At 38.7% G+C, this 16,725-nt stretch overlaps 1 protein-coding gene across 4 annotated transcripts in view; it reads right to left on the reverse strand.

Annotated features, from left to right (window-relative positions):
- Positions 1-16,725, reverse strand: part of GAB1 (GRB2 associated binding protein 1) — a 136,664-nt gene that overhangs the window by 4,003 nt on the left and 115,936 nt on the right. For 2 of the 4 annotated variants that reach the window (XM_061584834.1, XM_061584835.1), the window contains 6 exons: positions 15,682-16,283; positions 12,720-12,805; positions 11,964-12,270; positions 6,237-6,326; positions 2,928-3,021; positions 945-1,068 (listed from right to left, as the gene is read on the reverse strand). In XM_061584834.1, the coding sequence (XP_061440818.1) occupies positions 945-1,068; positions 2,928-3,021; positions 6,237-6,326; positions 11,964-12,270; positions 12,720-12,805; positions 15,682-16,283 (1,303 nt within the window). The remainder of the gene's footprint in view (positions 1-944; positions 1,069-2,927; positions 3,022-6,236; positions 6,327-11,963; positions 12,271-12,719; positions 12,806-15,681; positions 16,284-16,725) is intronic. The other 2 variants (XM_061584836.1, XM_061584837.1) reach the window with 1 other exon arrangement.

Below are 16,725 nucleotides of genomic sequence, written 5' to 3' on the forward strand. Positions count from 1 at the left end.
TGTTGGAGAGCAGCCGCGGGTGGCCTAGGCGAGCTGCAGAGGAACTGTCACAACAGGGCTGGGGCAGCTTCTCAGCAACCATCCTGCTCTACTGCCACCTCCCACCTCACCGAAGATGCTGTTTCAGCCTCAGCTGCAGAGAACAAGGAAGAGGGAAGCAGCAGGCGAACAGGATGGTTGCTGAGGAGCTGCCCTATCCTGAGTATTCCTGTGCAGCTGGCCTTGGTCAGCTGCCTCCCTTCTCTGCTTCCCTCCTCCTCACAAGAAGTCTAAAGGGAGGCGGAAAGGAAGCTTGGTGACCTGTAAAGTGGGCGAGAGAAAATTAGGCTTGGCCAGGTCTAAGGGGAGCGGGAGTTTGCCAAGACCTGGGGGTAATTGGGGATAGGTGAGGTTGGTGTTCCTTTGTCTCTCCAGCGAGGGGTGGGGAGGAGAAGCAGGGGGAGGATTGTAAAAGACTTTTTGTGAGATCTAAGGGGAGGGGAATGGTTTGAGTGAGCTCTAAGGGACGTTGTGGTTTGGGGGAGGGGTTAGGTGGGGTGTTGACGAGCAAATGAAGCAAGCAGGGGCAGCAATCCCTAATTAAGAAAATATAAACAGAGAACAATATAGATAATGCAATATACATTCCATTATTTACAAGTTAATTTTTATTTTACTTTTCTCATGGAAAATAATCTCATGATTATAGAAATATGTTTGAATGTAAGAAAATTTGAAAAAGTGATGACAAAAATATCATTGTAACCCCTAAACAGGTTTACATATAAGCAAATTCAAATAGATTTGAATAGAAATGTGATTACATCCCCTCCCCAAAAAAGTCAGTGTAGCCCTCATTCTCGAACAGTTTGACCACCTGTGTCTCACACCAAGAAAACACAAGAATGGCATTAGTTTAAAAGACTGCACAGTAAAGAGAGTACTGGAAGTGCAAAACTACATACTGGATCATCACTGGACTGATTTGGATTCATGGGTACATAATTCTCTTCGCTGTCATGTGAGTCACTACTGGAAGTTGTGCTATGAACTGAATCCGGTCGGGGAGACAAAGGAAACCTGGAGGAACTAAAGTATGAGAAATTCTTTTTTAAAAGTGAAGCTGGAACAATCTTTTATATGATTTGTATATGAAATGTATTATTATATTTATCTAAAATATTTATACACCTTCCCCCCTTTTTTAAAAAATAAACCTTCACGGTGCCTCACAAAGCACCATAAAATACAATTTAAAAAATCCGCAATAACCAAACAGAGCTGCAGATTAAGAGATGATAACAGTTAATACAGGAGTGTTAGGAAAACATTAAATTCCCAATTTTAAAAAGTCCCCAAGAGAGCAACGTAGGCCAGCTGGTAAAGTCAGGCCTTTAAAAGGTCAAAGGCCTTTCAAAACAGAAAACAGAAAATAGCAGGGTGGAATACCATTAAGAAAGACGGAAAGTGAAATTTTGGTCATGGCAAAAGAAAAAAAAGTTCCTCTCAAATGTTTAGTACAATAATCCAACAGTGTCTGCTGTAGTTAAATTGTAAAATAATACATAAGGATGCTATTTCTACACTCAGTCCCTATAGCCACTTACATTGGAGTAAGCCCCACTGAACTCAGTAGGGCTTTCCCCCAAGCAGACATGGAAACCTCTGGCCTGGAGGCCTAATTCTGCCTATCAGGCCTCTTCAATCAAATCCCAGAATCCCCTCCTCAAGCCATGCCCCATCCGCCAGGCCATACCTCTTGTTGCTCCTCAGCTGATCAGGAGTGCCACCTCCTTCACATGACTGGAGTAATTTTAATCTCCATCGTGGTACATTTCATTGGGAGGTTAACCCTCAGCACCAAACAATTGAAGAGCAAAGGACTGGTTTTCATATCCACAGCAGTGTGCAGGGAGGGGAGACTTAAACTTACCTGCTCAGTGTGCCACAATGGGGATGAAAATACAATGAGGCTCCATCTGGGGGGAGGGGCTAAGCACAGGGGATGTCTTAGGCTGTGTGTTGTGACCATGTCAGACTATAGACTATGTGTTAAGAGTAAGGCCCCACCTGCACCACACATTTAAAATACTCTTACACCAGTTTAACTGTCATGGTTTCCCCAAAGAATCCTGGAAACTGTAGCTTGTTAAGGGTGTTGAGAGTTGTTAGGAAGCCCTTATTCCTCAAGCAGAGTGGTTTAACAATCAATCCCTCTTCCCAGGCAACTCTGAGAACTGTAGCTCTACGAGGGGAATAGGAGTCTCTCTCAGCACCCTTAACAAGCTACACTTCCCAGGATTCTTTGGGGAAGCCATGACAGTTAAACTGGTGTAAGAGTGTTTTTAATGTTTAGTGCAGATGGGGCTTGAATGTGATTGTGTGAATCTGTGTGTGTCTCTCTCTCAGACATACATATATATACACACACACACATTTGTGTGTGAATGGGGGGGGATTATCCCAGCCCACTTCTCCCCAAGAGAATGTGGCCTTTCTCCACACCATCACTGCACTAAGGAGTGTGCTCTGTTGAACGTGGTAAGAAATAGTTCTGCAAAAACAACACCCAAAGCACACAATCTCAACACAGTGAGACGTACGTCTAAGTAAACATGCATAGGATTGAGGTGAGATGCTTTTTACCACATTATTATTATTATTATTGTTGTTGTTGTTGTTGTTAATTAAATTTATATCTCGCCCTTCCTGCCAGAATAAGCCCAGGGTGGCAAACCAAACAATAAAAACTCTCTAAAACATCTTAAAAACAGACTTTAAAATACATTAAAACAAAATATCTTTAAAACATCTTTTAAAAAAGCTTTAAAATATCTTTAAAAGCAATTTCAACACAGACGCAGACTGGGATAAGATCAAAGGTTTACTTGGATAGTACACACACTCACAATAGCCAATATTTAAGTTTTAAAATGGGAAAGACTTACTCTCGTGTAAAACTTCTTGTGATGGGAGATCTAACTGGAGCTGGCAATTCTTCCCATTCAGGTAGAGGTTTTATTTCTAGCGGTGCTGGTTTTACTATATAAAAGCAAATAAAATTTTAAAATAATGTACTGAGAGGAGACCTTTTGTTCTTCAAAAGGTACTCTTACAATATTATTGCAATTCTTATGATTTTAAGGCTGCCAGGGAGAAAATAATTTCATAAAGGGAATGCATTAAAATTAGAGGACTCACAACCTTATGTTTTCTTCTTGAAATACTTGAGCTATTATATATATTTCTAGTTTAAAATTAAATAATGGCTACTATTATTTGAATGTTCTGACACTTCCTAGATTAAGAATGATTCAAGTATAAATCTATTCTACAAAGGGCTTCTACATTTCATCTTGTTTACACTCTTGTGGCCACAGCTGAACTAATTCAAATTTTCACATAAATGGCACAGGTGCTGCTTTGCTATAGAACCTAGGAAAAGGGGTCGATTGTGCACCAAAACATGCTGTTCAGATCCACTTGCCTTCTCTTACACATGCAGAGTCGAATAGTTTTGTGCAACATTAAACCATGGTTGAGTGCTGTTAGTAGGAAGGAGTAGCTGCAAGCCTTGGGCTTGCACTCCCCCTTCCACCCTTGCATGGCAGTAGAATAAGGTCAACAGAATTTAGTTTCACTTTCCATGAATCCCAACTTGTCCTATGTATGAACTAGAGATCATGAGAAACAAACACTTGTCAGTTTCAAAACAACTCAGCTTCAGACCATGGTTTATGAAATAAAAATAGCTCAGAGGTTGATTTGAAATAGCTGTGAGGTTGTTTTAAACCATTATCTCAGTTTCATATGATATAAGAAGCCAGGATTCTAAATTATGCCAAAGGCCGCTACCCAACTGTGCAAGAGCAGTTGTGCAAGCCCAAGATCCGCAGTAATTCCTTGCTCATGCATGTAGTGCTAAACCATGGTTTACCATTATGTGTGAATGCAAACAGTGCCCTACTGTACATTTATTTTACAAATTTATACACTGCTTCATGGCCTGAGGCCATCAAAGGGGTATACCTTATAGTCAGAGCAGAGCTATAACTTGCAGCTGAATTTTGTTAAATGTCTTGATAAAGTATGCTTAAGTGTTGTTTTCTGTCATAAGGCTCTGCTTTAGGAGGGTACTTCTTCTGAGCAAATGAAAGCTAATCTCTGCCACAAATATAATTCTTGAGCTTGATCTGTGTTTTAGGAAAACATCTCTACACTGAAAGTGCTTTCACGTTACCTTAATTTCAGCTAGGTTATTAAGCACATTAAAATCTGAGCTTTCATTACTAGCCTAACAATGGCATAACATCTTTATAACCCTAGTTAGGTCTCAGTACTACATTATTAGATTTAGGAAAGTCTCACAACAGTCCATATTAAAAAGAACAAACTTGCTATTTTGCAAAATGAACTTTGAGCAAATAGCTATGGGTAATATCCAACATTAGTCATACTTGGAGCAATGAAATCAACAGACTTAGGTAGCTTTCAGTTGATTTCAATGGGATTGCTCTGAGTATGTTAGTTGGATATCACCCTATAGCCTAACATTATCCTGCAATTAAAAAAAAATAACTATATCCGTGTAAAAATCATACCAGAATTGCAGTGTATCTGCAGTCTAGTTTGTTTATGTTTAACGAACAGATTTAAGCACTTAAAGTAAGTCACATAACAGTAATTTGTACATGACGTTTCTGACAGTCCTGTACATATGTACTTAAAAGTAAGACCCAGTGACTTCAATGGGACTTACTCCTAGGTAAGTGTGCGCAGGATTACAGCTTTAAGTGCTTGTGAAGATTTAAGGACTGACTGTGTGTATAATAGGAGTCTGTTTTGCAGATATCCAAATACAGTAGAGGATTGCACTATTCACAATTTTTCATTGCCTCAAGGCCCTTGGTGTTCAGAGCAATATGAAGTGGCAGAACTTCCAAGAATGCCTATTTAATAGCTTTTTAAATCACTCACACTAATTTAAAAGTGTTCCGGTGATGATCAAGAATAAAATTACTTGGAAGCAGTTTCTATCAAGGCCTTTGAATAACCTGAAAGTATAAACATGAAAATGTACTCTTGATATTTTTTAACATACATGAACTTCACAGGAATTCTAAATTACATCCGTATGTAAAGCCCATGAAAATGTAAATGCTATTATACCTACCACTGTCTCAGAGAGAGAAGAAAGACTAAACAGGCTGCAGAGGACTTTCCAAAATTTTGCTACCGTATACATACATCTTCCCTAGGACATTATAGAATGCTTGTTATGTTCCTTTCTATTATACTTTCAGCCATCATTAGGCATAGGCTTTTAATTTTAATACGGTGTAAGCACTTAAATTAGTCAGAAAGTAATGGTCTCTATACTGGAAGCCCTTTCCCCTGATTACCAATACCTGGGGACTGATTATTATTTTCTAGCAAAAGAGAAAATACATTCTGCATATTCTTAAAGGCCCTGTCCTTTCTTGCTGTGTCACACATACCATGTCACACATTCTGGGGCTGCAGGAACAAACTGAGCTCCACAAAGCTGTATTGCCCCCAAAGGGCACCTATATTTTTTTTGAAAGCAATGTGATCAGCAGTCTGTCTGCAGGTTGATGGCAGCTACAGCTGACAAGTGAAGACCCTTTATTTGATGTACAGTATATTAAGAATGGAAAAAGTGCTTCATCCAAATGCCACTGAAATTCACAGCCAAGATATGTGCTAAATGGTGATTTGGCAGTTTAAATGATAACATGCTACTGCTTCTAGCCTTATTAAAAACCAAACTAATATGACAATGCAGTAAATAGTAGCCTGGTTCAACTCTTCAATGCTCGTTACATACAATGATTTTTTTTAAAAAACAAACAAACCCTGTTCTTATAACTAAAGTATCCCTATCAAGATCAGTCTCTTTTCCTGCAATCCGATACCTACATGGTCAAGTATTTCACACTAGAAAATGTTAGTTAAACTGCAGACAGGTAATATATTTGAAAACCAACAGTTTCACAAACATTAATAAAACAAGAGGAGCTAATTGCTGACTGGAGGAAAGCTGCTTTTATGTACAACATATTACAGTTTTTCTCAGCTAAGGATGCCTTTCCTTGAGGAAGAAATATCATGGTTGAGAAAAAGAAGGACCCATAAACTGAGATAAGAGTAGCAATGACAATGTTTTATGAGAGTTTCACTTTTAGAAAACATTTTCACACAGAGCCTCAGAGAGCATGCAGTGCTGAAGTACATACCCTTTCTTCTTGTAGGAAAGTCACCTATGGTTTGGGAATCTGTTCGCTCTAAACCATGTGGCTTAGGTCTTAAAATTTTAGGGCTCTGACCTAATTGGTAAAAAGAAGAGTCTCTCTTAATATTGTTTTATAAAAAAAACTGGAAGAAATGGAATCCTATAAACAAGTTCCCAAGCCCCTTGCAGAAAGACGATGCTTATAAGCAAAAGCAAGCAGCTGGTGGAAAGAGTTCTACAGTGCGGCAAAAGCTCAAGCTAGGGCATAAGCACTGTATTCAGAAGACATGCTGGAAACTTGCTTGAAGGAAGCAATGTGAGAACAGCAGGTAGAATGCCATCAACAGATGGGTCTCATTAATTACAAGGAGATGCTTTACAGCTGGTGTTGGGTGGGGTGGCACTTCTCTGAAAGGCCAAGTACTCAGTCTGGGAGCGCTCCTGGATTCAGCACTGACCAAGGAAGCCCAGGTAGCATCAGTTACCAGGACCACTTTTTACCCGCTTTGGCTGATACACCAACGAGAGGGGTGACCTTGCCACAGTGATCTATGCTCTGATCACATCCACACTAAACTACTGTAATGTACTCTATGTGGGTCTGCCTTAAAGGTGGTTCACAAACTGTCCAGAACTCAGCTGCTGAGCCCTATTTCGGACAAGGCAATCAGTATCTGTAACACCTTTATTATATGAGCTGCGCTGGTTACTGGTGCATTTCTGAGATCAATTTAAAGTGCTGGTTTTGACTTAAAGCCCTAAATGGTTTGGACATGTAGCATTAAACCAACCTCTCTCAACCCTGGGTTCGCAGATTATGTTGGACTACAACTCCCATCTTCCCCAACCATAGGCCATGCCGGTTAGGTCTGATGGGAGGTGTAGTCCAACAATAACTAAAGAGCCAAATTTTGGGAAAGCTGCACTAAACTATGGTTTAGTATTATGTGAAAACACATCCACTCTCTGGGACTGTTTTCATGCTGTTTCATACTTTTATTACTGAATCTTAAATAATCTTATTTCTTATCCTTTGTCATAGGGCAGCCTATATATACCGTTATAAACAAATAAATAAAATATATTGGAGTACCACTATGTGGAGATCTCCACTATTTTATAAACATAATCAGATTAATATATTTGTAAAGACCATGATCACTTTCCAGCAAAACCGATTCCTAAGTGCAGCTGAGACTGTTTCCTTTTTTTTTTTTTTTTTGAAACTGTTTCCTTCTATAGCAGCCAATGGGATCTCATGTGCTTATGGTCTTCTGCCAGGCAGGCCATTTTCTTAGCATGCCAAAGCTTAGAACCGCCCTGGGAGCTTATTGCTATAGGGCGGTCTAAAAATGTAATAAAATAAATAAATAAATAAATAAACCATGTAGAAAAATGCAACAATATATAGATCCTTGTATGAGATGACCACACATGCATTACTACAAGATGTACGGGCAGTACACATGCTCAAAGAATGGTGGTGGAAGCCTCCTGTTGGATGCAATCTGCATGCTCTGTAAACAGATACTCATTTTCCCTCTATGAGATGACTCTTGGTGGTTGTAGGGCTACCTAGTGTCGGGTAAAATACAACAACAGTGCACAGCACTTAATTTTGCCCCAAATTAATGGATGTCTGCCACTATCTTATATGGTAAAAAGGTGAACTCTGGAATACCACTGGTGTGGGACTAAAGCTACTTCTTACCTCTGCTGACTCCCCAAATATTTATTAATAATATGTAGTAAAAAACCTGTTTCAAATACAATGGCCTGGGCTCACCTGTCACAGTAAGCCAAACTATGGCTTACCGGGGACTCACAAATGTGTGGGCTTCAGACAGCAGCTTGCAGCCACTTTGCTCCTCCCATGCCACACTGCCCTGAGTTAAGCCAAGGTTGCTTAGTGTGTTGTCTGAACCTGGGCTTGTGGTTAAGCTCCCTCCTTGCTAACCATAGCTATAGCCAAAAACATTATATTATATTTTGGAGCAAGAAAGTAACTGGGCTGTTCAACTTTCTTTAAACTTGTATTTATAAAACTGTGGATTACTGAAATTGTAAAATCAAACCAAACCAAAACCAGATCTCATTTCTAAGCTGTAAGATGTGGCATTGGTTTACAGAGGACACCCCATCCTAGTCACTATAACAGGCATGTCACAGTGTTGCTTTGACTAAGTCAGGGTTCCCAAACTGTGGTCTGTAAGCTTCATTCAGGTGGTCATGGTATGACCACATTAAATATTCATATTGATTTTTAATTGTTTTTATTGATTCTTTTTATATATATTGTATTTTATTGTATTACAATTTGAATGCTAAGGAATTCAAAATCATACATCATCTAGCACAGTGCATTACAATTGCTACAACCGCAAAAAAACCCAAAAATTATTAAGTGACCCGCCAAGATCCTCAGCAATTTTCAAGTAATCCATGGAAAAATAAATTTGGGAACCACTGAACTAAGGCACATTCACAGATAAACTTGATATACTTTATTATATCAAAATGTAGCTTGTAGTGCATTGTCTTGGTTTATTGCCGACTGATTATGTACTAGTATTTTTATTTTCTTGTTAGCTGTCTTGTAGATCTTTACGGTTTGAAAGGCAACAAACATATATTTAAAAAAAATAAAAATAAATACATTTAGACTACTTTATTACTTTCTTTTTCGTCTTACAATTACATATAAACCACCCAGAGAGCTTTACCTATGGGGCGGTATATAAGTACAATAAATAAATAAATAAATATAAGCTCTACTTTATATCCCTGAAATTATTTCTGTCCAGAGGTCACAAGTCATTCATGTGGGGAATAGTCAATTAGTCTCAGTGAACTGGGCTATCCTTATTAATATCCCAGCATTGTTGATTTAAACAGTTTGTGGATGGCAACACCTAATCCATTCTAGTCTTTTCCATTACAATAATCTGAAATTGTGAGCTATCTTGACAGCTATAAAACAGAATATAAATGTTAAATTAAAAAAAAACTCGGTTACCTACTATCAGCTTCTTTTATACACAGGAAAAAACAATGTCCTTTGCCAGCCTCAGGGAAAACTCAATTCCTCTAAAAGTTACATATAAACAATGCAAGCTACAATTTAGTCAGGAGTTAACCTATTTACAGTAGGTCATTTCCAAAATTATAGAATTACATAATTCTACAGATCCTTTTATTAAAATAAAGACATATGATTGAATCCTGAGATAAGTTGACGTAAAGAAACTCATGGAAGAAAAGTTCTATTCCATCTGTGGCAATTTTCTCTCACACACCCAAACACAAACCAGCCCCCTCACACCCTATTCCACATTGTTCAGGCGGGCCCCCAACCACCCATCCAAAGAGGCTTTTCAGGAATGCAGGTTGATAAGGAAGAAGAATGGGACAGAAAACTTTCTTTCCATGAACTTCCATAATTTAACTTATCTTGGGATGCAAGCAATAGATACTCAAATTATAGTCTAGGGTAGAATACCAGATAGCTGTCATTAATTAAGCAAGTTAAGAGATTCAGAAGAGCACTCATAATTTATTACTGGATATGAAATGCTACATTATTATCTTGACAAGGACAGGTATATAAACAAAAACCAATGTTGCAGACTTGTTTCAATCCAGCTCCAAATACAGGCGCAGAGGGCAAACCCAAGAACCAACCTTGAAAGTTATTTTCAGTTGTTCCTTAGGTAAAGGGAGACCTGTGTGTGTGTCTGTGTGTATAGTTATATATATAGTTATTCGAAATGGCAGTAAACGTCTAAATACCAGTTGCTGGGGTTCATGAGTGGGAGAATGGTATTGCACTCATGTCCTGGTTGTGGGCTTCCCATAGGAATCTGGTTGCTATGGGAACAAAATGCTTGTCCAGGTAGGCCTTTGGTCCCAGCAGGACTTTTTGTATGTTCTTAAGAATATATTTCAATTGCTAGATTATATTCTAGTTTCTAAGCATGATTCTGTAATTGTATTTTGCCATCAATTAATGTTTGGTACTATTGACTTCCAGCTTAACACTGATCATTATTGCAGCCTATCAATACCGCTCTACTGAAGAAGAGAGCAACAACAATATAGTTTGCAATGGTGCTAAGCAAAAAAAAGAAATGCACATTTCATCACCTTTCTGGGATCTTTGAACTCATCCATCCCTCTAACTGTCAGCACCATTCTTTATTACTAACCAAATCAATGAGGGTTTTTTTAGTGCCATTTAACTAATAGGATTTATATGAATGCTATCCAGTAGTTCTGAGAGAAGACAGGAATTTTCCCAAGCTGACTTCCAATTTGCTAGCAATGCTGCTTGCCAAGTACCATCACCAATGCATGCAAGCTTTGAAAAGTTAGAGCAGCCAAAAGCATAATTACTACAAATACATAATTCAGTACACAGTGCTGTTAAAAAGAATACTGAAATGATATTTCTGATACATATATACTTAAACATTTGATGTCTTTTTAATTTTTTTAAGCTTGCTTGTCTCTTTATTTATACAAAATGGCCATATTTCCTACAGTTTAGTGTGACATGAAGCAATGAGCCATAGTCAGCTTTGGAGTCATGCACTTGCCCACTTCACTCATCTCATCCAGCTGAGGTGATGGTGTTTGGAAGCTTTTACTTCCACTTTTAGTTAACCACAGTTTGCCTTGTCATCCAGACCTATAACTGTTGTTAGCAAAATATATGATTGATCTTAAAAAGCCAACTTCAGCAAACTATAGTTTGAAGTTGGCTTGATTTGAAATTAATGTTAATCACAGTTTGTTGGACTGGATGTGATTAAGCAAAAGTGGAAGCAAAAGCTTCTGCACTACTTCTGCCAGCCTCATGCCAGACGCTCACTACAGCTTGTTCCTAGTCATTCACATTGCATTAAACTAGCATGATGTGTGAATCCAGCCATTAATTCATAATACATTACATTGACCAATGCTGCCAGCTTATGCACCCTCTGTTACAGACTTCCAGAGGGCTTTCAAAGCTTCGATGAATAGAGGCTCTCCCTTATTTGTGTAAATAGCTGTTAACTGGCAAAGCGCATGACGCCAAATGCAAATAGCAAGCTATTTGACCTCCCCAAAGATACATATACATTATTATTATTTCCATTTATAGACTGCTTACTATCTAAAAGATCTCAAAGCGGTTATACATATGAACACATTTATTTAAATAGACAGTACAGAAAATATGACTGTCAGCTGCCCAAAGGTTGTTTATATTTGTGAATTGTAGATTTTATGTGAATGACCAAGAATTTAAAACTGCCATCACTTCTGCTTAACCACTCATTTTAAAAAAGTGCAGCGGCATCTGATAAAACTGTGAATGAAATGTAAAAATCCTCTCTATTATAGATTCATACAGTCTGAATGTGTACTTTCACTAGTCTTACAAAAAAGGTCAAAATATAAATGGCCTGGATTCTATACCCAAATGAGTCCACAGTTTCTGATCCATTCACAGTTATTTTGCATATTGTGAGTAGTAGTACAGGGAGTCTTTTGATTAATTAACACAACCATAGTATATGGGTTAATATGTACAGTGTTGATGAGTGTGCATTTTATAAGATAACTGTGAACTCTTTATTTTGCTGCCTTAATTTCACATCAGATTTTATTATGTGAAAGGAGGGAGGGGGAGCATAAAAACGATAATCAAACACTAACGAGTAGCTGGCAGTGCAGGCTCGCTCCTTACCTTTCCTGTCTGGCTTGAGGTTCCTATCCACAGGTGGTGGTTCACATTCAGCAACGGGGACTGGCTTTCTGGGAGGAGTCTTTGGACTGGACCTAAAGCCCATGTGTGCTGGTGGTGGGACTTGCATTCCAAACAGAGAAAAGTCAAAGGTGCCAGGTGTCATTGGCACATAGTTCGTCATTTCCTGGATAGCTTCAGTAAAACTGCTAGAATGCTGCCGTGGGGGAGAGTTTGGATTCATGGGGACATAATTTTCATCCAATTCTTCACTTGAAACACTTCCCACAGTCAATAGGCTTTTGTTTTTCTAGAAACAAATATTGTTTTTAACAGTAAGAAATTAAACAACATTCCAAACAGGAGACTTTTCGTTCCATAGAATTAGTATACATATCTTCTTATCACACTGCACCTGATTAGTTCCAAACCATTTGTGTGTCTTTTCTCCTTTTAGAGATCCAGGGCCCTCCCGTCTCAATGTGCGATGGAATTCCTTCACCAACATTTGCATTGTGCAAGCCAGGATCTCCACTATGTTCCTTCTCATGTCTTATAACTGACTGTCATGCTCATACACATTTTAGCCAAGTTGGGGATGTGATGTAATCTTTGCAGCCTCCTATGTCCTCATCCTATACCCATCGCTTACCTCCCCTACCCTCCAGAAGGACTCAGTTGTCTCCCCTGTGTGTGTGTGTATACATATATACATGCAGAAATGTCTTGTGCTAATGTTGGAAATCAAATCATACTTACAGAGTGGTTATGGAAGCCTTCCAGTGAGCTTGATCTGTCATTTGGAAATGTTCGTGGAATAAAATAACAATCTTGAGAACCAATATCTAAAGAAAGGAGGAGAAAGCAAGCAGTGTTATCCCATCTTACACCCAATGGTGTAACACATACAATTATGTGCAAATAGCCTAAGAGAGGAAATTTCCCCTATGCTAACTTGCTACTGGCCTACGCCTGGTTATGCAGTCTGCATATAAATCAGCAGGCCACTACTAATCCTTAAAGTTGAAACATTAAATACCAAAACCAGGTGGAGAAAAGAAGAAAGAGAAATGAGAGAGAGAAAACGAGAGAGAGATCTTAAAACAGGATGTAGAAAAATGAAGAAACCATTTCACATAGCTTTATTTTTTAGAAATATCAGGAATGGCAACATTTTGCACACAACCATTCTGAAATCCAAAGCACAGCCCAATATGATACAAATGTATAGAGATGTGAAGGCCCGGGAAAAAAACGGAAAAATTTGAGGGGGAAAGTAGTGTTTTTTTTCCTTTTTTTTTTTGCAAAGCCATTTTTTTTTTGAAAAATTGGAAAAATTGGAAAAATGAAGAAAAAATTGATTATGGAATGTTTTATTTTAGCATGATGAATAAAATGTTTCACCGAATCTTGGTCCCCCCTTTTTCTCAGTTCTTTTTATAATGGATGCTTTATGTCTGCTTGACACTGTGGAGGACTACCAGAGACACAAATAATTTTGTTATTAATCTTGATGGTATCTTTGTTATTGTTTTTTGCCTGTTCCTCATAAACTGGCAAAGTGAAAGAGGTTCCTTACAGTTTAGGACCTTGTAGATCCATTTGTTACAAAAAAAAGTAAAAATTTAAAAAAGTAAATTCAATTTGTAATACTTGTTTGAATAAAATGTACTTTTAATATGCCTAATGTGATAATTTTATGCCAAACCAACTTGTACATAATTACATTTGATGTTCCTGAAGTAACAAAGTGACTTTCAATCTGTAAAAAGTGCTAATATTGCATTGTTTCAATTTTTCTGAAAATTTGTTTTTTTCTGGAAAAAACGGGGGGAAATGTTTTTTTTCCATGGCTTCAAAATTTCCAGAAATGTTACATCTCTACAAATGTATAACATCATCACTATGAAATGCCATGTTGACTAGTGACTAGTCAAGACCTATCTGTCTAATTGGACAACACATGGAGACCTCCCTTTACTTTGTCTTCCCATTTCTTCCTGCCCCCTTTAACAGACCACTGCCCCTGTCCCGCATCTTCCCCCCCTAAGCACCATTCTGTGTGCAGCATTCTGGCTTCCACTTGTTTCTGATCTTTGTTCTTGAAGCTCACTTTTCACCCCTGGCATCCTTAGTCCCATACCACTCTCACAGTTTGGGCCCATGCATTGTCAGAATATTCATCAGGAGCTCAAATTTTACAAAGATGCACCAAGGAAATTTGAATTAAAATCCTAATTGGTTCAGAAAGCCAGACCATCATCCAAGTTCACAAGTGTCGTTATAAAGGCAGGAAATGGTTGAGGCCCTCAGTATGTGTTATTTATAAGGTGTCATCATTGCACATGGCAATTTGCAGATTAAAAATCAGCTCCAAAGATTTTCCTGTGTAAATTGGGCAAAGATAAAAAAAATGCAGGAAAGAAGGAAAACATAAGAGCTGTATAATTAGTCACCATGGTGCCATTGGATAACGTCTGTTTAAATGAAGTTGGGAAAGCTTACTTTAAATTTTGGAGATCATCTTATTAGGTACCTGTGATTGATTCCAGACCTACACACAGTACATAATATAGCCTATCCAATCAAAGGAAACTTCTGCTGACTTAAAAAAAATCTATTTGCATAAGGCAAATGTACAAAGGCTCTCATGTACACCAAACAATCACTTAAACAGATTCTTTAAAAAAAACAACAGGGAGCTGTAACAATTAGCATGGTCTATCTTCTTGAATTTCTTCTAAGTGTATCTTAACAGTTAGGAACATGGGAAACTACCTTATACTGAGTCAGACTCACTGGTCCATTTAATTCAGTATTGTTTACACTGACTGGCAGCAGTTCTCCAGGCTTTCAGACACAGAGTCTTTCCCAGCCCTACCTGGAGATGCCAGGGATTGAACCTTGGGCCTTCTGCATGTAAGGCAGATGCTTTGCCACTGAGCTGAGTTAATGTAGCACATCAGCCATTAGTTCATTTCTAATATGTATACATAGCATGGCTTATTTCTAATATGAATGCAGAGTAGCACTGTGTTGTTTCTTGCCCACAGAGATTTACGCTCACGGTTCCTGCTTCTTCGCTCCCAAACCATCCTCTATATTTAAGGTTTTCACTGCTTGACCATGAAGATGAAACATTGACCAACATGAAAAGTTTTCCCTCAAATCATGAAAGCTTGAAATCGCCTTTGCAAAAAAGATAAATTTCTTATGATTCAAATTAAGTGGCTGGAAGCCAAAATGGGAACCTCATGAGCCTGCATAACCCTCAACCACCAGAAAACATACCCCTGAGTCAACAGGGGTAATTTTCAATAGAGAAAGGGTGTGCTAAATTCTGCAAGTTGCTTTCCCCTGGATCCCCCTACTTCCAGCTATTTTTATCCCTGCAGAATTCAAAGCCCATATTTTTAAGGTAAACACAAGTCTGGAACCCTGCAAGGTGCAGTAGTAGCAGGAGCTTCAGGGAGAAAGCAGCTAGGAAAGGAAAGGCTAAATACTCCCTTCCTTCCTGCAAATGTTCTCCTCTCAAGTGCATCTTGAACTGAGGATGGGGGAACATTGGGGCTTGATTTCACACTGCTGAAGTGCATTGTGTAGTTTGCCCCTAAGACCCAAGATTTCCAGCACATCTCTTTTTTGAGAGAGAGAGCGCCTGAATCTTAGAAACACCTTAATGAACATTTGTGTGAAAACATAGTGAGACAAGAGGACTGACCTTTACGAAATATATTCAAATCCATGGTGGAAATTGTGTTGCTGCGTGATGGGAGCATTCCCCCTGTAGGGATGCAGTAGCTGCTATCTGTGTCTGAGGAAGTACGGGAGATACTGCACACCTCCACAGGGGAGCGGTCTGAAGGATGGTGAGGTTTTGGTGGCCGAGGTGGAGGAACATCTGGAATAGTCTCTAGCTTCGAACTCTGAGCCAATGATCCTTCTGGAAAAGTTCGCGGAATCTGGTAAGTACTTCCAGGTGTTGGGGGAATGTCATAACTAATGGAGAAAGCCTTCATCTGTGCATCAAGAGAAGATGTTGCAGATGGAGCACTGAAAACATGGTGCTCTCCATCTGCATCAGTCCCAGAAGGAGACGCCTTGGGTAAAACATCCTGCGAATAACTCCTTGGCAGATTATAAAGGCTGCCATCTACTGATACTGAGGCAGCTCTTGGAGGGGGAGAGTCATACACACTTTGCTGTTGAAAAAATCCATTCACCACATGCTTGTTCAGTGACTGTACAGATGTTTTATGGGAAGGCACATTATCATTGCAGTCTGTTTCAGAAGAGGCAGTTTTTGCTGAGTCAGATTGTGACCTAAATGAAAGATTTTAAAAAAAAGAATTGTATGGCATTTCCAAGTTATTATAGAAGCTTTTATATACTTTGCAAAATAAGAAGCCCAAAATAGTGAATCACAACAGTAAGCTATAATTAATAGCTTGGGTTTATGTGAATTACAGTCGTGCAGAAATGGACTCTACACTAGAAGAGAAAAGGTTTCTTGATATGTAAAGTAGTACAGCATGGGTAGGTCTCATTCTGATTTTTGGATCCAAAGAGTAGCTACCTTAATGATGAACTGTAAGTTCATACTGCACACTTCTAAGGTCTCAGCTCCAACAGATCTTGTGGATTTTTGGTGGGGATGGTCTTACAAGAGAAGCTGGGGTGAAGGGCCAAAATCAGATGGACCAGCTGACCACCTCCTAAATTAGTATTTGCAATACTGGTTACAGTCAAAATGTGAAATCCAATT

This window comes from Rhineura floridana, chromosome 9 (genome assembly GCF_030035675.1).
Source record: "Rhineura floridana isolate rRhiFlo1 chromosome 9, rRhiFlo1.hap2, whole genome shotgun sequence".
Lineage (NCBI taxonomy): Eukaryota > Metazoa > Chordata > Lepidosauria > Squamata > Rhineuridae > Rhineura > Rhineura floridana.